We start from the raw sequence: 25,443 nt of genomic DNA on the forward strand, positions 1-25,443 counted from the left end.
GCAGGGCTGTGCCAACCTGCTGGCACAGAGGTACAGGGCCGAGTCCCTCAGCTCCAAGGAGCTCACATTCAGCTCAGAGTGAGAGTCCCGGAACTGTTGTGCGGAGAATCGATCTGGGAATTTGCCTTTGGCTCTTTGCATAGTTTCATAAAACTCAAAGAGGAACTGAGGACCTTCCCTGAAGGCCTGTTGGTACCAAGATACACTGCGGTGCCCTCACATAGGCGAACATCTCAGCATCACTTGGTGTCCTCTTGCTTTCATGAGGTATCTTGGTGTTTGGGTGACTCTAGAATCCACTGGGCCTGTGAGGGAAGGACACAGGGGCTGGAGAAAGAACACGGGAGAGAGCCTGAAGGTGCCTTGGATTCAGGCACTGTCAGGCTTAGAACACAGTTGCCATGCCTGTACCAAGAACCTACCTGCTGCCAGGAGACACAGAGCCACCCAGCAGAGGAGACTGGAGCCCATGGCAGGCAGCGGCAGAGCTGGGCAGGCGTGTCTTGGTTCAGAGCTCTGGTTCTCTGGGAGCTGAAGTTCTGGGCATCATTTCTCTGATTGGAAGTTAGGTGGTGACATCACTGCTCTGATGTCATTGTCTCTGCTGGTTCCCATGAGCCTGGCCTCCCATTCCAGGTCAGCTCATCTAGGAACACTGCTTTGTCCTGCAAAGCCTCTTATGTGACATGGGGGCTGGAATGGGCTGGTCTCGGCGAGGCTGGGTATAGGCAGCATGCCCATCCCCACACGCCTTTGCTTTTCCTATGAGGCACAAGTTTCTCTCCCTGGCCCTGTGCCCTCCCAGCTCGGCCCCCTTCACTGCCCCTTGTAACCTCAGAAACTCCCTCATCTGTGCATAGTTGAAGGTCATGGCTCCCAGCTGGGACAGCAAGTCTGCAAATTAGTGTCTATGCTATGAAGGCTTCCAAAGGTAAAAGCACCAACCAAGGCTGTTTCTTAACCTTCCCGATCCCAGGAAATTGCTAGTTTTGACCCTGAAGCTTATGGAGTTGGGCTGTTCCACAGCACCCTGTGTGGTCTATGTGTGGGAACATGGGGTTTGTCCAGATTTAATACTCATCAAGTGTGTTTAAATTTGAAACTATTTCACTATTTGCCTATTGCACTGTGTTTCTGTATGTTTGTTTTGTTTTACTTTGCCTTTTCCTAAATGGGGACACAAACACGTACCCTAACTGATTGGTGATTTTGCATTTTAAGAGAAAAGATTCTAGCCATGGAGAAACTGTGTTGGCTTTTAGAACATCTTGATGAGGAAGATGGTACAGACCTGGCCTAGGTTAGGCGAGATACTAAAAACGGGCAGAGGTGCGGAACACACGGAGACAGCCTGTCTCTCGTCCTGCAGATGGACTCCCAAGGGCTTTTGGATGATTAATAATTAGCTGAAATTGATTTTCCTTTGAAGATCTTGGACAGCTTGCTCACAGAAGACCATTTACACAAGCCTCTTGTAAGGTTCCCTGTGTCGTGGGAGGGGACATTGTGGTGAGCTCCAAGGACAAAGAACAAGAAAAAATCAAAGGGCCAACATCACAGGAACAGAGAGTTACCAGACCCTAATCACTGTCCCACAGCAACCACCGCAACCTCATCTTCCCAAGCACACGCCTGGTTCCTTTCCCATCCCGTATGAGGGAAGGTCGTCGTCCCCTGCTTCTCCCACTCTGCACATTGGAAACATGCAGACCCCACCCACTCAGCAGGTGACCCGCTAGTCCCTCTGCTCCCTGGCTGTCACACCACACAAGCCACCTATGCTCATCGTCGACTCTGCCCGGCTCCCAGGAAGTCGGCCTGCCGTTCTAGCAGCGTCCCTTCTCGTTAATAAATCGTATCTTCTTTATCTGCCTTCTGTCTGGAAATTCTTTTCCGCCTGTGCTCAGACCATGACAGAGATGACCCCGATGAGGACGGAGCAGCGAGGCTGCAGTAGGGAGGGCCGGGGAGCTGACGCCAGGGAGGTGGGGAGAGGAAACCTGCCCCATCTGGGAAAGGTGGGCGAGAGCAGAGATGTCCTGAGGGCCCGGCTGGGGGAGAACCTTCCAGAGAAACAGCAATGAGCTGCCCATGGAGAGAGAAGAGGGCCTACGTGCATGTGATTTACCAATGATGTTTCCTCCTAGAGGTCTCAGGCTCAGGCTGATGGCTAGGAGTCAGAGCTGGAGACCCATCTTTCTGTTCACAGGAGTGGGGGTGGGGCTGCAGATGAAAGACAGAGTGATGGTGGACACATGCCCACGAGGCCCTGGGGTCAAGTCTGGGCTGGCTGAGATTGCACACAATAAGGATTACCCTGCACAGATGTGACCCCAGAGGATCCCAGGCTCCAGATGCTAGGAGTCTGCAAAGGGCTCCACTTAGTCTTAAGGTGCAAGGCCTGCCCTGTATTTTTGTGCAGAGAGGAGGTGGCTGTGCAGCACCGTGGAGTCACTGCTGGCACAGAAGTACACAGATGTCTGGGAGGGGGTGGTGGACTCCAGCGTGAGAGGGAAGTTCTCAAGGTTTGGTCTGGAGACGCTGTACCCCTCGGGGACATCTCCTTTGCTGGTGGTCCTAGTGCCAGCTGAGTAATGGATCAGCCTCAGCCTGTGTCCCAGGTCTTGTCGGTACCAGTACATATAGCTGTGGTCCAGATCCTGGGTACATTTTACTGTCGTGTTCTGTCCTGTCCTCGTCACCTGGAATTTTGGGTCCTGAGTGACACCAGCGTTCACTGGGCCTGTGCAGAAGGAGAAGCTGATGCTGTGGCCACAGAGGAAAGGCTTAGTGCCGTGACCCTAAGGGGCCCCTGCCCCCCGGGACTCACCTGCCTGCAGGAGACAGAAGGCCACACAGCACAGGAGGCAGGTGCTCATGGTGGGGGTGGGGCAGGCGGAGGGTCCTCTGTGTCTGTGTGTTGCTGAGAGGGGAGAGGGGCTCTGCAGGGAGTCATTCAGAGATGTCCCTGTCCCTGCCAGGCCCCAGAGCCAATGCTTCACACAGGGGGCCACGCCCCTTCCCCTGAGGCTCAAATCAAACAGGAATCTACAGTGAGCAGCTTAGAACAGGAAGAAGGCATTCCTCGGATCAGCAGCCAGTCTTACAAGTTCTTTTAACCTTTCTCTAAAACAGTTTGTAACTTTATGTGTAATTTATCCCAGAGAGAATTCTTCATCAATATGCTTATTCAGTTTATTTATCTACACGTTTCTGTAGATGTGAATCTTGGGGAAAATCCTTACGACCTCCTGCTGCCCTCTATGACTCGCGTCCCAAATGCTCTTCAAGCGTCCATTTCTGCTTTGTGGAATTGACCACAATCCTGGTCGCCTCCTTCCACCTACGGTGATCCTTCTGGTATCTGGTTCCCCAACCTCAGGGCGGGCGCATCCACATGTGAGGAATCCTTTGTCTCTATTTCTTACCAATTCATCCAAAGCCAGGGCTCCTGCCCAATGCAGCTGCAGCTCCTGCGTGGTCACTGGAGCCTGGGCTTCCCATGTCTGGGGGTGGGGGTGGGGGGGGGGGCAGCAGGAGAACCACCTCACGCCTGTGACCCACCTTTCTTTGTGGCGAGAAGATGGCCCAGCACTGCGGATGACATGTCAGCACAAAGGCATACAAGATGTGGGAGGGATGTGAGGAGAGATGGCAGACTCCAGGTAAATAAAATATGCTCTACTTTTACACGGGACATCCATTCCTTGGGGACACCTCTCTCTGAAGCCTGGCTGCATTGAATTGGGTAACAAATATCACAGAGCCCCAAACTGTATCATGTTGCACACAACCCCATGCTTAGAAGGACCCCATCCTTCCTGCAATGCTCTGCTGTGGTGATGTTCCAATTGTTAATAATTTTTGAACTACAGGCCTTGTAAATTATGCAGCTGGTCCTGAGTCCATGAGGGTGGACCTGTGGTGACCTGCTGGTTTCCCTGGAGCGTGATCACATGTCTGGGGTCTTGGTGACTAAGCATCCCTGGGGCCTGGGAGACAAAGACACTGAAATTAAATCAGAAACAGTGAAGGAGCCTGATGTTGTCACCACAGCAACAAGCCATGAACTGGGGCCTGGCTAGCCCACCAGTGGTTCCACCTTGGTGCTCAGACCTTCTGTGCTCCAGGAGAAAGACGGACACATGGCACCAACGACTGAGGGCCCAGCAAGATTAGAAGGGAAATGGGGCCTCTCCAGCTCAAGGCCTGTGGCTTGGATAGTTGAGATCAAAGCAAAGGCATCCATTCTGCTCATATAAAATGATTTCTCACCAAAGTCACTACTGCCTGTTGTCTGCTCAGCCCCAGCACGCCGTGTGTGACCATGAGGACTTGCTGTGTGTGTCTCATGGGATCTCAACATAATTTCCTAGGAGATGACAGCTTTTTGCCAAAATATTATTAGAGTATGATTTCAAGGAATGAGATCCTGAGAAAAGTAATTTATGGAAGTAAATAAATAAATTTTCTAAAAACATCTTGTACCCGCTAGAAAGACCTTTGATGGCTAGTTTATAAAAGTGTCCACCTCCACATAGAACTGTCCCTTACGTGAATTTGGTGTCTCACGTGACTTCAAGCATTTCTCTAACCATAATACTTCCAGCAGCACGCTACTGTCTGGAATATTTAGCTGTGTGCTAAAGAGGAACTGTTTTAATGGGTAGGGAACTTACATTTTCACTAAAAAGATGCCTGAGCAAAAACATCTGTAGCAACAGAAATCATATTGTTGGTTGTCAGGAAGGAGAGAGGCATGGGAAAGGGGCATGAGGGAACTTTCTGGTGAAGGAAAGGTTCTGTATCTTCATGGGGTGGATGTTATGTGAGTTTATACATATATATTGATCCAAATGAGTGATCTGTCCATTAAACAGATTGTAATGTTATTGTATATACAGTTGACCCTTGATCCACCCACGTTTGAACTGTGTGGGTCCTCTTATACATGGATTTTTACTAAACACATACTGTAGTACTACACAATGGTGGTTGCTTGAATCTGCACATGTGGAATTGTGGATGCAGCGGGTTGACTGTGAGGTGATACAGAAATTTTTGTCTGCGGGGTTGGCGGTGGCTCAGGGCCCCTACGCTCCACATTGTTTGTGGCTGAACTATAATTCACACGTCAATAATGTAGGCTTTAAAATACCTCAGGATGCATGGATGTTACAAGCTCTTGTTATTTCATGTAATGAATCATTGGCATAAATATTTTTTCCTGCGACTTCTGTCGTCCTCAACTATAGGGTTTCAGGGCAAAGTGTGTCTTTGTCTACCACTGCCCCTAGGAAACGATTGCAGAGGCTGTCAGAGATTAGCAAGGGAGTCAAGAAATCCAGGGTCCTGCTAGGTGCCAGGTACTTCATGGTCACCAAATTCTTATACAGCCCTGCAGGAGGGTGCTATGGCTAATGTATTGTGTCGACTTCACAGGGCCACAGGTATTTAGTTAAACACTATATTGGGTGTTCCTGTGAGGGCGTTTTAGGAAGAGATTAACATGTGAAACCATTAGACTTTAATATTAGATTAGATTCATAGTTTACTTAGGAAAGCAGATGACCTTCCACGGTGTCAGTGGGCCTCAACCAACCATCTGAAGACATGAATGGAACAAAAAGACTGATCCTCCCCCAGGTGAGAGAGGACTGTCCAGCTGATGGTCTTCACTGGGACATCAGTTCCTCAGCATTCGAACTTATCCATCAGCTCTCCCTGGGGCTCTAGTACCACCGGGTGAGCTTGCAGATTTTCGACTTTTCAGCCTTTGCCACTATGTGAGCCAATTTCTTTAAAGCATGTGTGTATGTCTGCATATATATGTTCTATGGGAGGACAGATGGGGGCAGGGACCACAGGGGGTGAGAAGAAACTTCAGTCTGATTCCTTGTTCTGACAGTTATAAATATGAGCTCTTATATTTCATAACTCACATGTATAATCAGACAATGTAATACTTATCATGCATAGCTTTTGTGAGCCTAAAAAGAGACCATAAAACCCTGAGAAGGGCTGTCCCCTTTACGAAGACCAGGGCCTGGCACACTGACAGCTGGCAACCTCGCGGCCACTTCCTGAGCTGGGGCAGGAGTGTTTTTGTACCAGAGGCAGCTGCTTCTGCAGGGCTGTGTCTTGGCTGCTGGCACAGAGATACAGGGCCGAGTCCGGCAGCTCCAAGGAGCTCAAGTTCAGCTGAGAGCTAGAGTCACTGAACTGTTGACCTGAGAATCGTTCTGGGAGGTTTCCTTTCTCTCTCACTTGCCCGTCGTAATACTGAACAAGGAACTGAGGGCCCTGGCCGAGGAGCTGTTGGTACCAGGACACGTAGAGATGTCCAGAGACAGGAGAACATCTCAGGGTCACTTGCTGTTGTCTTGACTTGATCAGGTATTTTGGGGTCTGAGTGACTCCAGAATCCACTGGGCCTGTTGGAGTGGAGACAGAGGAGGCTGAGGGCAGAGCACAGGGGACGCCTCCTGCTCAGCCCTTGTCAGCTTCTACCTCGAGGATGGCAGAGGCATATCAGAAGCTGGAGTCACCTGCTCCCAGGAAACAAAGAGCCACACAGCAGAGGAGCCTGGAGCCCATGGCAGCCTCAGGAACCCAAGACAAGCCCTACCTCGGGGCAGGTTTCCTGGGGTGAGGGGTCTAAAGCGCTGAGCCTCCTGTTTCCCTGATAGGAGCATCTGCCTATGATGTCACTGCTCTGACGGCCCTGCAGGCTGCCTCCCGGTCCACTGTACCCCTTGGCAGGACCCAGGCCCGGCTCCTCTATGCCATTCCCTGTCCTGCACAGCCCCTCAGCAAAGGGTGGTGTGAGGGGAGCACAATCCCCACGTCCCCGGGTGCCCACAACTCACCTTGTTCTCCTCTGCCTGCTCCTGCCTGACACTCATCACCCAGCCATCACCAGCCACCACAACCCAGTCACCCCCACTTCCCGTGCAGGCTCTGGGACACGGCCTCCTGGTGCATCCTGAAGCTCCAGACACATCTCTACTCACCTGGGCAGTGAGGGGTCTGTGCTGGCGCCTCATGTCCCAGGGCCACTCTGAGAACCCTCACCAGCTCCCTGAGGCAGGCATGGAGCCCAGATTCCCTTAAGCTGCCCTCTCCTGGGTGACTCTCAGCCCCTCCCAGGGCACCTTGAGTACCGTGGGCCCACAGCACCTCCACGTGGCCAATGGTCCACAGCCTCCTAGATCTGCACCATCCTTCTAAATCAAGAATAGAAATTCCCCACAAGCACCACCTGCAACCCCTTCCACACACACACACACACACACACACACACACACACGTTCTCTACCTTTTCAGCTTGGCTGACTTATGGTTCAACTTCAAATCCAGTCTTAGGCTCTGGAATTAAAAGACTGTATGATCCAACATTTCGATGAAGGAGGAAACACTTGCTGCACCACTGCAATGAGGGTAGAATTCTGAGATGGAAAGGTGTGGGTGTAAAAATAAACACTCTGGTGACCTCAAGGGAAACCAGCCTGGAAGCAGGTATCCCATAGCTCCTTCTCAGTAATCACATCCACATATTTCCAGATTTTATATTTAAAATTAGTATTACCAAATTCTAGGTACTGTTTGTATACGGACGATATATATATAGATGAACCCATTTATTTCTGAAATTATAAAATCGTGCAATAACCATGCTGTCAGCAAAAACTTAGACAATTCTGCAGAGAAATCACGTGGTCAAAAGGCACATGAAAAGATGCTCACCATCACTAATCATCAGAGCGATGCAAATCACAACTACAATGAGATATCATCTCATATCGGGCCCAATAACCATCATCAAAAATTCTTCAGATAATACATGCTGGAAAGGATGTAGAGAGAAAGGACCTCTCTTACACTGCTGGTGGGAATGAAAATTGTACGGCCAGTATGAGAACAGTACGAAGGTTCCTTAAAAAACTAAAAATAGTGTTATCATATGATCCTGTAATCTGACTCCTGGGCATAAATCTGGACAAAACTTCAATTCAAAAAGATACATGCATCACAGTGTTCATAGTGGCACTATGCAATAGCTGAGACAAGAAAGCAACCTACATGTCCATTGACAGATAAATGCATAGAGAACTGGTATGTGTATGCAAAAGAATATTACTCAGCCAGGAAAAACAATGAAATAATGCCATTTGCAGTAACATGAATGGATCTAGAGATTATCATCCTAATGAAATAAACTAGGCAATGAAAGCCAAATATCATAGTATATCACTTATATGTAAAACACACACACAAAAAGATCAAACTGAACTTACGTATAAAACAGAAATAGACCAACAGACATAGGAAAGAAACGTATGGTTCCCAAAGGGGAAATGTGGGGAGGGACAAATTCGGAGATTGTGATTAGTGTATATGCCCTACTATATATCAAACAGATAAAAAACAAGGACCTACTGCATAGCACAGGGAACCACATTCATTAGTTTGTAATAATCTAGAAGAGAAAGGAATCTGGAGAAGTATATATACATATATATGTGTGTGTGTATATATATATATTATCCACACTTTGTCTGTACAATTTATAGTAGTTTTACTAAAACTGGAGTGAGGATAATTTTTGACTCATTCTTGTGTGTGTGTGTGTGTGTGTGTGTGTGTGTGTGTGTGTGAGAATCACTGAGCTGTACACCAGAAACTAACACAACATTGTAAATCAACAATACAGACAAGTGCAAAGAAGAAATTGAAAACATCCCAACCCCAACTTCTGAGATTGTTACAGTTCAGAGTGATTTGGGACATTTCAAGAGAGTGGCACTTTGCATTCAAATCCACGTTGAACTAGAAAACATGCACTTTTTCTTTAAACCACACTAGGTTACCTTTCCATTATCACTTTAAACTAACTCACAGGGACCTAGATTAGCAAGTGTACTTGGTTTGGAAGAGGGCTGCATATGAAATACTCAGATAAAACTTTACACTGACATCAGCAAAGCCAGAAAAGGAAATGTTAAAATATTCCCACAAACTGGAACACTGGGCTTGGGTCCAGAGTTTCATACTCTAGAATAAATGTCTGAGTTGTGCTGGGAAAATAAAATACTGCATGCAGCTCTATGTAAGTGGGCATTAATTCACTCATTTCACAAGTCTCAAAGAGTAAGAATTATATCCTTATAGCTTGGCTTTTCCTATGAAAGTAAAGAGAGGAAGGGAGTTTCTATAGATGGACTTGTGTCTCCCCCAAATTCATGTGTTGAAGTCCTAACCCCCAGTGTGACTGTATCTGGACTTACGGCCTGGAGGGAGGTAGTTAAGCGTAAACAATATTATAAGGCTGGGACTCTAACACAACATGACTGGTGTCCTTAGAAGAAGAGGAGGTGACACCAGAGAGCTCTTTCTCTGTAAAGCCCAGAGGAGAGGCCATGTGAGGACACAGGGAGCAGGCAGCTGTCTCCAAACCAGGAACTGAGTTCTCTCCAGAAACCAACCGTAGCACCTGGATCTTGGGTTTCAGGCCCTCAAAACTGTGAGAAACAAATGTCTGTTGTATAAGCCACATAGTCTGTTGCATTTTATTATGTTGGCCTGAACAAATAAGTCAACAGTATAGCACCCTGAAAAGTCAGGATAAGAAGCAAAGTGGAAGACACGTCTGAGCTAGTGTTTAAAGGTGGGTAGTACCTGGTCAAGTCTGGGGAGGAGAGAGATTCCTTTAGGCCATGGCAAGAGCAAGAGCACATGCAGAGGGTTGAAAAGGCATCTGTATTTTGGGAGTTTTGCAAAGAGATGTTTGGTCACAGAGGAAGACGCATCCTGAGGGAGCGAAGAAGTGATACTTTGAAGTGAAAAGAATCAGGGTGATGAAGTGTTAAAAAGTGATCCCAGGGAAGCAGAATTGATCTTTGGTGCTTTGCCTGTTTATAATCAGGGGAGGCCTGCCCTCATCTGTGTGTGGGGGGCACTCAGCTTTGTCCCGAGGAGGCAGGCCAGGGGTGAGAGGTTAAGAAGGAAGAAGTCAGCACCATCTCCAGGTTTCTCACACCATCATCACATCATCTGGGTAGTGATGACCTCTTCTGGACCAGTCCCTAGGTGATGCTGGGTGTTATGAGGCCTGGCTGAATATTTTCTGGTACTGGCGACCTTGGGAGGGAGAAGAAAAGAGATCATGTTACACAGACCACAGTTTTACTCATGTTGTAGCTCTAGCTCCCTTCTCAACCACCTTAATCATAATCCTTGCCCTAGACTTTCACCAAATCTTCAATTCTTTCCCCTAATTATATAAAGCAAATGCATATGATGATATTAGAATCACATATTGATCAAGTAACTTTGCTCCACAAATGGACTCTCTCTTTCACAAAATAGGCCACCAATTATGAAATCACAAACTCTTCCTCACCTCTGGTAGCTTCAAGTACCAGCCAAGAAGGTCGTGTAGGAGGGAACCTGTTGATGCAGCCCATCCTCTGAACACATCTTCTTGACCTCTTGTCCCTCCCCTGAGTGGCACCAGAGCCCACGGCCGCTTACAGCGCCCTCAGTCATTTTCCTTTCCCACTGCAGTCCCTGGGCTCTCATGCAGCTGTCAGCTCTGAGGTTGCTCCCCACTGGGGAAGGGAGGTTTGTGCACAGAACCCTGCTGACTCAGCAGGGCTGTGCCAAGCTGCTGGCACAGAGGTACAGGGCCGAGTCCCTCAGCTCCAAGGAGCTCACATTCATCTCAGAGTGAGAGTCCCGGAACTGTTGTGCGGAGAATCGATCTGGGAAGTTGCCTTTGGCTCTTTGCATAGTTTCATAAAACTCAAAGAGGAACTGAGGACCTTCCCTCAAGGCCTGTTGGTACCAAGATACACTGCGGTGCCCTCACATAGGCGAACATCTCAGCATCACTTGGTGTCCTCTTGCTTTCATGAGGTATCTTGGTGTTTGGGTGACTCCAGAATCCACTGGGCCTGTGAGGGAAGGACACAGGGGCTGGAGAAAGAACACGGGAGAGAGCCCGAAGGTGCCTTGGATTCAGGTACTGTCAGGCTTAGAACAGAGATGCCTGCCTGTACCAAGAACCTACCTGCTGCCAGGAGACACAGAGCCACCCAGCAGAGGAGGCTGGAGCCCATGGCAGGAAGCGGCAGAGCTGGGCAGGCGTGTCTTGGTTCAGAGCTCTGGTTCTCTGGGAGCTGAAGTTCTGGGCATCCTTTCTCTGATTGGAGGTTAGGTGGTGACGTCACTGCTCTGATGTCATTGTCTCTGCTGGTTCCCATGAGCCTGGCCTCCCTTTCCAGGTCAGCTGACCCAGGAACCCTGCTTTGTCCTGCAAAAGCTTCTATGTGACATGTGGCCTGGACTGGGCTCCTCTTGGAAAGGATGGGTTTAGGCCACATGCCCATCCCCACAATCCTTTCCTTTTCCTATGACGCAGAAATTTCTCTCCCTGTCCCTGTGCCCTCCCAGCTCCACCCCCTTCACTGTCCCTTGTAACCTCAGAAACTCCCTCCTCCGTGCATAGTTGAAGGTCATGGCTCCCAGCTGGGACAGCCCGCCTGCAAAGTAGTGTCTATGCTGTTAAGGCTTCCAAAGGTAAAAGCACCAACCAAGGCTGTTTCTTAACCTCCCTGGTCCCAGGCAACTGCTAGCTCTGCCACAGAAACTTCTGGAGCTCGGTAGTTCCACAGCGCCCCCATGCGGTCTATGGGTGGTAACCAGGATTTTCTCCTTGTCCAGATTTAATACACATAGACTGTGTTTAAATTAGCAACTATTTCACTACTTGCCTTTTGCACTGTGTTTTTGTATGTTCATCTTATTTTGTTTGCTTTTACTTTGTTTTTCCTAAATGGGGACACAAACACGTACCCTAGCGGATTTGTGATTTTGATTTTTAAGAGAAAAGAATGTGGTCATGGAGAAACTTCTTTGACTTCTAGGAAATCTGGATGAGGGAGATGGTACAGACCTGGCCTAGTTAGGGAGGATGCTAAAATAGGGCAGAGGTGGAGAACACACAGCCAGCCTGTCTCTCCTGCCCCAGGTAGACTCCCAAGGACTTTTGGATGATTAATAATTAACTGAAATTGTCATTATTTCTTTAAGACCCTGGACAGCTTGCTCAAAGAAGAGCCTTAGACAGGCCTCTTTGCAAGGTTCCCTGTGTCATGGGAAGGGACATTGTGGTGAGCTCCAAGGACAAAGAACAAGATAAACTCAAAGGGTCAACATCACCGGAACAGAGAAGACGGGATCCTTATCACCGTCCCACAGCAACCACCGCAACCTCAACTTCCCAAGGACACGCCTGGCTCCTTTCCCATCCCGTATGAGGGAAGGTCGTGGTCCCCTGCTTCTCCCACTCTGCACATTGGAAACATGCAGACCCTTCCCACTCAACAGGTGACCCACTAGTCCCTCTGTTCTCTGGCTGTAATACCACACAAGCCACCCATGCTCATCGTTGACTCTCCCTGGCTCCCAGGAAGTCAGCCTGCTGTTCTAGCAGCATCCCTTCTCTCTAATCAATTCTATCTTCTTTACATTCTGCCTTATGTCTGGAAATTCTATTCCAACCTGCACTCAGACCATGACAGACATGACCCCGATGAAGGAGGAGCAGCAAGGCTGGAGTAGGTAGGGTCCGAGAACTGAGGCCTTGGAGGTGGGAGAGGAGACCTGCCCCATCCAGGAAAGGTGGATGAGAGCACAGACCTCATGAGGGCCAGACTGGGGGAGAACCTTCCAAAGCAACAGCAATGAGGTGCCCAGGGAGAGGCAAGAGGATCTAGATGTATGTGATTTACCACTGATGTTCCCTCCTGGAGGATTCAGGCTCAGGCTGATGGCTAGGAGTCAGAGCTGGGGACGCAGCTTTCTTCTCAGAGGAAAGACAGAGGCCACTGGACACATGTCCATGTGGCCCTGGAATCAGGTCTGAGTCGGTGAGATCCTACACAATACAGGTCACACTGCAGGGAGGTCACCCCAGAGGATCCCAGGCTCCAGGTGCTAGGAGTCTGCAAAGGGCTCCGCTGAGACCCAGGGTGCAGGGCCTCCCCTGTGTTTTTGTGCAGAGAGGAGGTGGCCGTGCAGCACCGTGGAGTCACTGCTGGCACAGAGGTACACAGATGTCTGGGAGGGGCTGGCGGACTCCAGCGTGAGAGGGAAGCTCTCAGGTTTTGGTCTGGAGACACTGTACCCCTCGGGGACGTCTCCTTCGCTAGTGGTCCCAGTGGTAGTTGAGTAATGGATCAGCCTCAGCCCGTGTCCCAGGTCTTGTCGGTACCAGTACATAGCATTGTGGTTCAGATCCTGGGTACATTTCAGTGTCATGTTCAGTCCTGTTCTCAGGACCTGGAATTTTGGGTCCTGAGTGACACCAGCGTTCACTGGACCTGTGCAGAAGGAGAAGCTGATGTTGTAGCCACAGGGGAAGCCTTAGTGCCGTGACCCTAAAGGGCCCCTGCCCCCCGGGACTCACCTGCCTGCAGGAGACAGAAGGCCACACAGCACAGGAGGCAGGTGCTCATGGTGGGGGTGGGGCAGGCGGAGGGTCCTCTGTGTCTGTGTGTTGCTGAGAGGGGAGCGGGCTCTGCAGGGAGGCTCTCTGAGGTGTCCCTGTCCCTGCCAGGCCCCAGAGCCAACCTGTCACACAGGAGGCCACACCCCTTCCTTCAGAGGCTCAAATCAAACAGGAACCTACAGTGAATGGCTTAGAACAGGAAGAAGGCCTCCCTCGGAATGGACATAGCCTTACAAGTTCTTTTAACTTTCAGTAAAACGGTTTTTACTTTATGTGTATTTTATCCCAGAGTTAATTCTTCATTAATGCACATATTCGTTTTATTTATCTACATATTTATACAGTTTGGAATCTCGGGGAAAATCCTTATGGCTTCCTACTGCTCTTTGTGTCTCATGGGTCCCAAATCCTCTCAAGTGTCCGTTTCTACTCTGTTGAACTGACCACAATCCTGGTCGCGTCCTTCCACTTATGGTGATTCTTCTGGTATCTGGTTCCCCAACCTCAGGGCAGGCGCATCCACATGTGAGGAATCGTTTGGTTCTACTTCTTATCAACTTACTGATAGGCGGGGCTCCTGGCTCACGGGATCTCAAATGATTTCCTAGGAGATGATGACTTCTTGTCCAAATATCATTATAAAATAATGTCAGGGAATGGGTAAATATGAAAAGGAATATATGAAAGTGAGTCAATAAATTTTACAGAAACAGCTTGTGCCAGCTGGGAGGAACTTTTGATGGTCATGTTATGAAAGCATCCATCTCCAGATAGGCTTGTCTGTGAAGTGGACATTATGTCTCACATGGTTTCAAGCACTGCTTTCACTAATACAGTCTCCAGGAGCACCTGCTGTTTGAAGTATTTAGCAGTGTGCTGAAAAGGAATACTTTTAATGTGTAGAGACCTTAACTGTTCACTAAAAAGATGCCTGAGCAAAACAAATCTATAGCTACACTAGGAAGCGTATCCTTGGCTGTCAGGGACGGAGAGAGTCATGGGAAAGGGAAGTTTCTGGTGCTGGAAAGAGTCTATATCTTATTGGGGTGGATTTACATGGGGATAGATATATAGAGAGATGCTAGATAGATAGATGGATCAAAACCATTGACCTGCCCATTACACAGTGGGTGATGTTTACTGTAGATACTGTGGACCCTTGAACGACATAGGTGTGGGTCCTCCTATGTGTGGATGTTTTAATAAACACATACTAGAGTACTACACAGTCACAGGTGTTTCAATCCGAGGATGTGGAATAGTGGAAACAGGTGGTTGACTGTGAAGTTATACACACATTTTTGACTTCAGGTTTGGGGGTGGTGGCTCAGGGTCCCTAACTCCACATTGTTCAAGCATGGACTATACTTCATGTTTCAATAAACTGGCTTTAAAAATGCCTGAGGAGGGACCTATCTCACGTGCTCTTGTGTTTCCACGTGATGAACATCAGGCTTAAACAGTCACATTTCTTTGACTTCTGAAGTCCTCCGCTATTGGCAAATGTGCCCATATCCACCTTTGCTCCTAGAAACGTGGAAGAGGCTGTCAGAGGTTAGCAAAGGAAGTCAAGAAATCCGGAGTCCTGCTACCTGCCAGGTACTTCATGCTTACCAACTTCTTATGAAGCCCTGCAGGGTGGTGTCATGGCTAATTTAATATGTCAAGTGGACTGGGCCGCAGCTATTCAGTTAAGACTATTCTATGTGCTCCTGTGAGGCTGTTTTCACAAGAGATTAACATGTGAATAGGTAGATTTTAATAGTAGAATCGATGAATAATTCAGCTAGTAAAGCAGATGACCTTCCATAATATATGGGGACCTCCAATCAGTTGAAGTCATGAATGGAACAAAACGACTGATCCTCCCCCAGGGAAGAGAGAACTGTCCATCTAACGGCCTCCACTCGAACATCAGCTCTTCCTGCCAAACAGCCTTTGAAGTTATATCAGCTCACCTGGGTCTCTAGCACCGCTAGGCCAGCTGGCATATTTTAGACATATCAGCCTTAACAACTATGTGAGCCAATTGCTTTAAATCAAATACACACACACACACACACACACACACACACACACACACACATTTTATGCTAGTCAGTTCCTTGGGGGCGGGAACCATAGCAGTTGAAGACTGACAAGTCTCATTCCTTGCTCTTACACTTATAAAAAATGAGATCTGGACAAGGCGCTTTACCTCATATGGATAAAGAATGAAAATAATACCACTGCTATATAATCCGTGTAAGCATTAAAGCATATCATACAGAAAGAATATCTGCGGAGGGCTGTCCGCTTTACCAGGGCCTGGGCTTGGTTACCTGGCAGCTGGCACCCTCGCGGCCACTTCCTGAGCTGGGGCAGCAGTGTTTTTGTACCGGAGGAAGCTGATCCTGCAGGGCTGTGTCTTGGCTGCTGGCACAGAGATACAGGGCCGAGTCCGGCAGCTCCAAGGAGCTCAGGTTCAGCAGAGATAGAGTCACTGAACTGTTGACCTGAGAATCGTTCTGGGAGGTTTCCTTTTTCTGTCTCCTCCCCGCGGTAATACTGAACAAGGAACTGAGGGCCCTGGCCCAGGGGCTGTTGGTACCAGGACACGGAGCGATGTCCAGAGACAGGGGAACATCTCAGGGTCACCTGCTGTTGTCTTGACTTGATCAGGTATTTTGGGGTCTGAGTGACTCCAGAATCGACCGGGCCTGTTGGGGAGGAGACAGAGGAGGCTGAGGGCAGAGCACAAGGGACGCCTCCTGCTCAGCCCTCGTCAGCTTGTATCTCGGGGATGGCACAGGCTTATCAGAAGCTCCCACGCTGTGGCCAGGACTCACCTGCCCCCAGGAGACAAAGAGCCACAGAGCACAGGAGCCTGGAGCCCATGGCAGCCTCAGGAAAGGAAGACAAGCCCTACCTCGGGGCGGGTCTCCTGGGGTGAGGGGTCTAAAGCACTGAACCTCCTGTTTCCCTGATAGGAGCATCTGCCTATGATGTCACTGCTCTGACGGCCCTGCAGGCTGCCTCCCGGTCCACTGTGCCCCCTGGCAGGACCCAGGGCCGGCTCCTCTATGCCATTCCCTGTCCTGCACAGCCCCTCAGCAAAGGGTGGTGTGAGAGGAGCACCGTCCCCACGTCCCCGGGTGCCCACAACACCACTTGTTCTCCTCTGCCTGCCCCTGCCTGATACTAATCACCCAGCCATCACCAGCCACCCCAACCCCTTCACCCCCACTTCCCGTGCAGGCTCTGGGACATGGCCTCCTGGTGCATCCTGAAGCTCCAGACACATCTCTACTCACCTTGGCAGTGAGGGGTCTGTGCTGGCGCCTCATGTCCCAGGGCCACTCTGAGAACTCACACCAGCTCCCTGAGGCAGGCATGGAGTCCAGGTTCCCTTAAGCTGCCCTCTCCTGGGTGACTCAGCCCCTCCCAGGGCACCTTGAGTACCGTGGGCCCACAGCGCCTCCACGTGGCCAATGGTCTGTAGCCTCATGGATCTGCACCATCTTTCTAAATCAAAAATAGAAATTCCCCACAAGCACCACCTGCAACCCCTTCCACACACACACACACACACACACACACACACACACACACACACGTTCTCTGCCTCCCAGCCTTGCTGACATAGAGTTTCTCTTCAAATCCAGTCTTAGCCTGTGGACGGCAAAGACTGTATTATCCTTCGTTTCGATGAAGGAGGAAACACTTGCTGCACCACTCAATGAAGGTAGGATGCTGAGATGGAAAAATAAAGTAAAGAAAACACTCTGATGACCTCAAGGGAAGCCAGCCTGGAAGCAGGTATCCCATAGCTCCTTCTCAGTAATCACATCCACATATTTCCAGATTTTATATTTAAAATTAGTATTACCAAATTCTAGGTAGTGTTTGTATACAGACGATATATATATATATATATGAACCCATTTATTTCTGAAATTATAACATCGTGAAATAAACAATGGTGTCAGCAAAAACCTAAACAGACAATTCTACAAAGAAATCGCGCGATCAAAAGGCACATGAAAAGGTGCTCAACGTCACTAATTATCAGAGCGATGCAAATCACAACTACAATGAGATATCTCACATCGGGCCCAATAACCATCAACAAAAATTCTTCACATAATAAATGCTGCAAAGGATGTAGAGAGAAAGGAACTCTCTTACACTGTTGGTGGGAATGAAAATTGTACAGCCACAATGAGTATGGAGGTTCCTTAAAAAACTAAAAATAGTGTTACCATATGATCCTGTAATCCAACTCCTGGGCATAAGTCTGGAGGAAACTCTAATTCAGAAAGATACATGCATCCCAATGTTCATAGTGGCACTATGTACAAGAGCCGAGACATGAAAGCAACCTAAATGTCCACTGACAGAAAAATGGAGAGAGAAGTGGCATATGTATGCAAAAGAATATTACTCAGCCAGGAAAAAGAATGAAATAATGCCATTTTCAGTAACATGGATGGATCTAGAGGTTATGATGCTAATGAAATAAACTGGACAGAGAAAACCAAATATCATAATATTTCACTTATATGTAAAACACACACACACACAAAGATAAAAATGAACTTATATATAAAACAGAAATAGACCAACAGACATAGAAAAGCAACGTATGGTTCCCAAAGGGGAAATGTGGGGAGGGACAAATCAGGAGATTGTGATTAGTGCATGTGCCCTGCTATATATCAAGTGGATAAACAACAAGGACCTACTGTATAGCACAGGGAACCATATTCCGAAGTTTGTAATAATCCATGAGAGAAATGAATCTGGAGAAGTACAAATACATATATACATATATGTGTGTATATATATTATCCACACTCTGCCTGTAGAATTTATAGAAGTTTTAATATAACCGGACTCAGGATAATTTTTGACTCATCGTGTGTGTGTGTGTGTGTGTGTGTGTGTGTGTGTGTGTGAGAATCACTAAACTGTACACTGGAAACTAACACAACATTGTAAATCAATTATACAGACAAATGCAAAGAAGAAACTGAAAACATCCCAACCCCAACTTCTGAGATTGTTACAATTCGGAGAGATTTGGGAGATTTCAAGAGAGTGGCACTTTGCATTCAAATCCACGTTGAACTAGAAAACATGCACGATTTCTTTAAACCTCACTAGGTTACCTTTCCATTATCACTTTAAACTAACTCACAGGGAACTAGATTAACAAATGTACACAGATTGAAAGAGGGCTGAATATGGATATGCAGATAAGCCTTTACACTGACATCAACATAGGCAGAAAAGAAAATGTTAAAATATTCCCACAAACTGGAAGCCTGGGCTTGGGTCCAGTGTTTCATACTCTAGAATAAATGTCTGAGTTGTGCTGGGAAAATAAAATACTGCATGCAGCTCTATGTAAGTGGGCATTAATTCACTCATTTCACAAGGCTGAAAGAGTAAGAATTATATTCTTATAGCTTGGCTTTTCCTATGAAAGTAAAGAGAGGAAGGGAGTTTCTATAGGTGGACCCCTGTCTCCCCCAAATTCATGTGTTGAAGTCCTAACCCCCAGTGTGACTGTATCTGGACTTAGGGCCTGGAGGGAGGTAGTTGAGGGTAAACAATATTATAAGGCTGGGATTCTAACACAACATGACTGGTGTCCTTAGAAGAAGAGGAGGTGACACCAGAGAGCTCTTTCTCTGTAAAGCCCAGAGGAGAGGCCATGTGAGGACACAGGGAGCAGGCAGCTGTCTCCAAACCAGGAACTGAGTTCTCTCCAGAAACCAACCGTAGCACCTGGATCTTGGGTTTCAGGCCCTCAAAACTGTGAGAAACAAATGTCTGTTGTATAAGCCACATAGTCTGTTGCATTTTATTATGTTGGCCTGAACAAATAAGTCAACAGTGTAGCACCCTGAAAAGTCAGGATAAGAAGCAAAGTGGAAGACACGTCTGAGCTAGTGTTTAAAGGTGGGTAGTACCTGGTCAAGTCTGGGGAGGAGAGAGATTCCTTTAGGCCATGGCAAGAGCAAGAGCACATGCAGAGGGTTGAAAAGGCATCTGTATTTTGGGAGTTTTGCAAAGAGATGTTTGGTCACAGAGGAAGACGCATCCTGAGGGAGCGAAGAAGTGATACTTTGAAGTGAAAAGAATCAGGGTGATGAAGTGTTAAAAAGTGATCCCAGGGAAGCAGAATTGATCTTTGGTGCTTTGCCTGTTTATAATCAGGGGAGGCCTGCCCTCATCTGTGTGTGGGGGGCACTCAGCTTTGTCCCGAGGAGGCAGGCCAGGGGTGAGAGGTTAAGAAGGAAGAAGTCAGCACCATCTCCAGGTTTCTCACACCATCATCACATCATCTGGGTAGTGATGACCTCTTCTGGACCAGTCCCTAGGTGATGCTGGGTGTTATGAGGCCTGGCTGAATATTTTCTGGTACTGGCGACCTTGGGAGGGAGAAGAAAAGAGATCATGTTACACAGACCACAGTTTTACTCATGTTGTAGCTCTAGCTCCCTTCTCAACCACCTTAATCATAATCCTTGCCCTAGACTTTCACCAAATCTTCAATTCTTTCCCCTAATTATATAAAGCAAATGCATATGATGATATTAGAATCACATATTGATCAAGTAACTTTGCTCCACAAATGGACTCTCTCTTTCACAAAATAGGCCACCAATTATGAAATCACAAACTCTTCCTCACCTCTGGTAGCTTCAAGTACCAGCCAAGAAGGTCGTGTAGGAGGGAACCTGTTGATGCAGCCCATCCTCTGAACACATCTTCTTGACCTCTTGTCCCTCCCCTGAGTGGCACCAGAGCCCACGACCGCTTACAGCGCCCTCAGTCATTTTCCTTTCCCACTGCAGTCCCTGGGCTCTCATGCAGCTGTCAGCTCTGAGGTTGCTCCCCACTGGGGCAGGGAGGTTTGTGCACAGAACCCTGCTGACTCAGCAGGGCTGTGCCAAGCTGCTGGCACAGAGGTACAGGGCCGAGTCCCTCAGCTCCAAGGAGCTCACATTCATCTCAGAGTGAGAGTCCCGGAACTGTTGTGCGGAGAATCGATCTGGGAAGTTGCCTTTGGCTCTTTGCATAGTTTCATAAAACTCAAAGAGGAACTGAGGACCTTCCCTCAAGGCCTGTTGGTACCAAGATACACTGCGGTGCCCTCACATAGGCGAACATCTCAGCATCACTTGGTGTCCTCTTGCTTTCATGAGGTATCTTGGTGTTTGGGTGACTCCAGAATCCACTGGGCCTGTGAGGGAAGGACACAGGGGCTGGAGAAAGAACACGGGAGAGAGCCCGAAGGTGCCTTGGATTCAGGTACTGTCAGGCTTAGAACAGAGATGCCTGCCTGTACCAAGAACCTACCTGCTGCCAGGAGACACAGAGCCACCCAGCAGAGGAGGCTGGAGCCCATGGCAGGAAGCGGCAGAGCTGGGCAGGCGTGTCTTGGTTCAGAGCTCTGGTTGTCTGGGAGCTGAAGTTCTGGGCATCCTTTCTCTGATTGGAGGTTAGGTGGTGACGTCACTGCTCTGATGTCATTGTCTCTGCTGGTTCCCATGAGCCTGGCCTCCCTTTCCAGGTCAGCTGACCCAGGAACCCTGCTTTGTCCTGCAAAAGCTTCTATGGACATGTGGCCTGGACTGGGCTCCTCTTGGAAAGGATGGGTTTAGGCCACATGCCCATCCCCACTATCCTTTCCTTTTCCTATGACGCAGAAGTTTCTCTCCCTGTCCCTGTGCCCTCCCAGCTCCACCCCCTTCACTGTCCCTTGTAACCTCAGAGACTCCCTCCTCCGTGCACAGTTGAAGGTCATGGCTCCCAGCTGGTACAGCACGCCTGCAAGGTAGTGTCTATGCTGTTAAGGCTTCCAAAGGTAAAAGCACCAACCAAGGCTGTTTCTTAACCTCCCTGGTCCCAGGCAACTGCTAGCTCTGCCACAGAAACTTCTGGAGCTCGGTAATTCCACAGCACCCCCATGCGGTCTGTGGGTGGTAACCAGGATTTTGTCCTTGTCCAGCTTTAATACACATAGAATGTGTTTAAATTAGCAACTATTTCACTACTTGCCTTTTGCACTGTGTTTTTGTATGTTCATCTTATTTTGTTTGCTTTTACTTTGTTTTTCCTAAATGGGGACACAAACACGTACCCTAGCGGATTTGTGATTTTGATTTTTAAGAGAAAAGAATGTGGTCATGGAGAAACTTCTTTGACTTCTAGGAAATCTGTATGAGGGAGATGGTACAGAGCTGGCCTAGTTAGGGAAGATGCTAAAATAGGGCAGAGGTGGAGAACACACAGCCAGCCTGTCTCTCCTGCCCCAGGTAGACTCCCAAGGACTTTTGGATGATTAATAATTAACTGAATTTGTCATTATTTCTTTAAGACCCTGGACAGCTTGCGCAACGAAGAGCCTTAGACAGGTCTCTTTGCAAGGTTCCCTGTGTCATGGGAAGGGACATTGTGGTGAGCTCCAAGGGCAAAGAACAAGATAAACTCAAAGGGTCAACATCACCGGAACAGAGAAGACGGGATCCTTATCACCGTCCCACAGCAACCACCGCAACCTCAACTTCCCAAGGACACGCCTGGCTCCTTTCCCATCCCGTATGAGGGAAGGTCGTGGTCCCCTGCTTCTCCCACTCTGCACATTGGAAACATGCAGACCCTTCCCACTCAACAGGTGACCCACTAGTCCCTCTGTTCTCTGGCTGTAACACCACACAAGCCACCCATGCTCATCGTCGACTCTCCCTCGCTCCCAAGAAGTCAGCCCGCTGTTCTAGCAGCATCCCTTCTCTCTAATCAATTCTATCTTCTTTACATTCTGCCTTATGTCTGGAAATTCTATTCCAACCTGCACTCAGACCATGACAGACATGACCCCGATGAAGGAGGAGCAGCAAGGCTGGAGTAGGTAGGGTCCGAGAACTGAGGCCTTGGAGGTGGGAGAGGAGACCTGCCCCATCCAGGAAAGGTGGATGAGAACACAGACCTCATGAGGGCCAGACTGGGGGAGAACCTTCCAAAGCAACAGCAATGAGGCGCCCAGGGAGAGACAAGAGGATCTAGATGTATGTGATTTACCACTGATGTTCCCTCCTGGAGGATTCAGGCTCAGGCTGATGGCTAGGAGTCAGAGCTGGGGACGCAGCTTTCTTCTCAGAGGAAAGACAGAGGCCACTGGACACATGTCCATGTGGCCCTGGAATCAGGTCTGGGTCGGTGAGATCCTACACAATACAGGTCACACTGCAGGGAGGTCACCCCAGAGGATCCCAGGCTCCAGGTGCTAGGAGTCTGCAAAGGGCTCCGCTGAGACCCAGGGTGCAGGGCCTCCCCTGTGTTTTTGTGCAGAGAGGAGGTGGCTGTGCAGCGCCGTGGAGTCACTGCTGGCACAGAAGTACACAGATGTCTGGGAGGGGGTGGCAGACACCAGTGTGAGAGGGAAGTTCTTGAGGTTTGCTCTGGAGACGCTGTACCCCTCGGGGATGTCTCCTTCGTTAGTGGTCCCAGTGGTAGTTGAGTAATGGATCAGCCTCAGCCCGTGTCCCAGGTCTTGTCGGTACCAGTACATAGTGTTGTGGTTCAGATCCTGGGTACATTTCAGTGTCATGTTCAGTCCTGTTCTCAGGACCTGGAATTTTGGGTCCTGAGTGACACCAACGTTCACTGGGCCTGTGCAGAAGGAGAAGCTGATGTTGTAGCCACAGGGGAAGCCTTAGTGCCGTGACCCTAAAGGGCCCCTGCCCCCTGGGACTCACCTGCCTGCAGGAGACAGAAGGCCACACAGCACAGGAGGCAGGTGCTCATGGTGGGGGTGGGGCAGGTGGAAGGTCCTCTGTGTCTGTGTGTTGCTGAGAGGGGAGCGGGCTCTGCAGGGAGGCTCTCTGAGGTGTCCCTGTCCCTGCCAGGCCCCAGAGCCAACCTGTCACACAGGAGGCCACACCCCTTCCTTCAGAGGCTCAAATCAAACAGGAACCTACAGTGAATGGCTTAGAACAGGAAGAAGGCCTCCCTCGGAATGGACATAGCCTTACAAGTTCTTTTAACTTTCAGTAAAACGGTTTTTACTTTATGTGTATTTTATCCCAGAGTTAATTCTTCATTAATGCACATATTCGTTTTATTTATCTACATATTTATACAGTTTGGAATCTCGGGGAAAATCCTTATGGCTTCCTACTGCTCTTTGTGTCTCATGGGTCCCAAATCCCCTCAAGTGTCCGTTTCTACTCTGTTGAACTGACCATAATCCTGGTCGCGTCCTTCCACTTATGGTGATTCTTCTGGTATCTGGTTCCCCAACCTCAGGGCAGGCGCATCCACATGTGAGGAGTCGTTTGGTTCTACTTCTTATCAACTTACTGATAGGCGGGGCTCCTGGCTCACGGGATCTCAAATGATTTCCTAGGAGATGATGACTTCTTGTCCAAATATCATTAGAAAATGATGTCAGGGAATGAGTGCATGAGAAAAGGAATGTATGAAAGTGAGTCCATAAATTTTACAGAAACAGCTTGTGCCAGCTGGGAGGACCTTTTGATAGTCATGTTATGAAAGCATCCATCTCCAGATAGGCTTGTCTGTGAAGTGGACATTATGTCTCACATGGTTTCAAGCACTGCTTTCACTAATACAGTCTCCAGGAGCACCTGCTGTTTGAAGTATTTAGCAGTGTGCTGAAAAGGAATACTTTTAATGTGTAGAGACCTTAACTGTTCACTAAAAAGATGCCTGAGCAAAACAAATCTATAGCTACACTAGGAAGCATATCCTTGGCTGTCAGGGACGGAGAGAGTCATGGGAAAGGGAAGTTTCTGGTGCTGGAAAGAGTCTATATCTTATTGGGGTGGATTTACATGGGGATAGATAGATAGATAGATGCTAGATAGATAGATGCTGGATAGATGGATCAAAACCATTGACCTGCCCATTGCACAGTGGGTGATGTTTACTGTAGATACCGTGGACCCTTGAACGACATAGGTGTGGGTCCTCCTATGTGTGGATGTTTTATTACACATATTAGAGTACTACACAATCAAGGGGGTTCAATCCGAGGATGTGGAATAGTGGAAACAGGTGGTTGACTGTGAAGTTATACACACATTTTTGACTTCAGGTTTGCGGGTGGCTCAGGGTCCCTAAACTCCACATTGTTCAAGCATGGACTATACTTCATGTTTCAATAAACTGGCTTTAAAAATGCCCGAGGAGGGACCTATCTCACGTGCTCTTGTGTTTCCACGTGATGAACATCAGGCTTAAATAGTCACATTTCTTTGACTTCTGAAGTCCTCTGCTATTGGCAAATGTGCCCATATCCACCTTTGCTCCTAGAAACGTGGAAGAGGCTGTCAGAGGTTAGCAAAGGAAGTCAAGAAATCCGGAGTCCTGCTACCTGCCAGGTACTTCATGCTTACCAACTTCTTACGCAGCCCTGCAGGGTGGTGTCATGGCTAATTTAATATGTCAACTGGACTGGGCCGCAGCTATTCAGTTAAGACTATTCTAGGTGCTCCTGTGAGGCTGTTTTCGCAAGAGATTAACATGTGAATAGGTAGATTTTAATAGTAGAATCGATGAATAATTCAGCTAGTAAAGCAGATGACCTTCCATAATATATGGGGACCTCCAATCAGTTGAAGTCATGAATGGAACAAAACGACTGATCCTCCCCCAGATAAGAGAGAACTGTCCATCTAACGGCCTCCACTCGAACATCAGCTCTTCCTGCCAAACAGCCTTTGAAGTTATATCAGCTCACCTGGGTCTCTAGCACCGCTAGGCCAGCTGGCATATTTTAGACATATCAGCCTTAACAACTATGTGAGCCAATTGCTTTAAATCAAATACACACACACACACACACACACACACACACACATTTTATGCTGGTCAGTTCCTTGGGGGCGGGAACCATAGCAGTTGAAGACTGACAA

The 25,443-nt window shown here is 48.4% G+C and overlaps 3 gene segments (V, D, J or C); all 3 read right to left on the bottom strand.

Annotated features, from left to right (window-relative positions):
• Positions 1 to 2,387: 2,387 nt before the first annotated feature.
• On the bottom strand, positions 2,388 to 2,879 carry LOC130851820 (T cell receptor beta variable 6-4-like). The segment is given in 2 exon segments: positions 2,388 to 2,743; positions 2,831 to 2,879. Coding segments are annotated over 2 exon segments (405 nt in total).
• Positions 2,880 to 10,647: 7,768 nt separating this feature from the next.
• LOC130851821 (T cell receptor beta variable 5-1-like) lies at positions 10,648 to 16,393 on the bottom strand. The segment is given in 3 exon segments: positions 10,648 to 10,787; positions 16,045 to 16,212; positions 16,342 to 16,393. Coding segments are annotated over 3 exon segments (357 nt in total).
• A 6,397-nt stretch (positions 16,394 to 22,790) lies between these two features.
• Positions 22,791 to 23,350, bottom strand: LOC130851822 (T cell receptor beta variable 6-4-like). The segment is given in 2 exon segments: positions 22,791 to 23,176; positions 23,263 to 23,350. Coding segments are annotated over 2 exon segments (435 nt in total).
• Between the last annotated feature and the right edge of the window lie 2,093 nt (positions 23,351 to 25,443).

This window comes from Hippopotamus amphibius, chromosome 4, assembly GCF_030028045.1.
Source record: "Hippopotamus amphibius kiboko isolate mHipAmp2 chromosome 4, mHipAmp2.hap2, whole genome shotgun sequence".
Classification (NCBI taxonomy): domain Eukaryota; kingdom Metazoa; phylum Chordata; class Mammalia; order Artiodactyla; family Hippopotamidae; genus Hippopotamus; species Hippopotamus amphibius.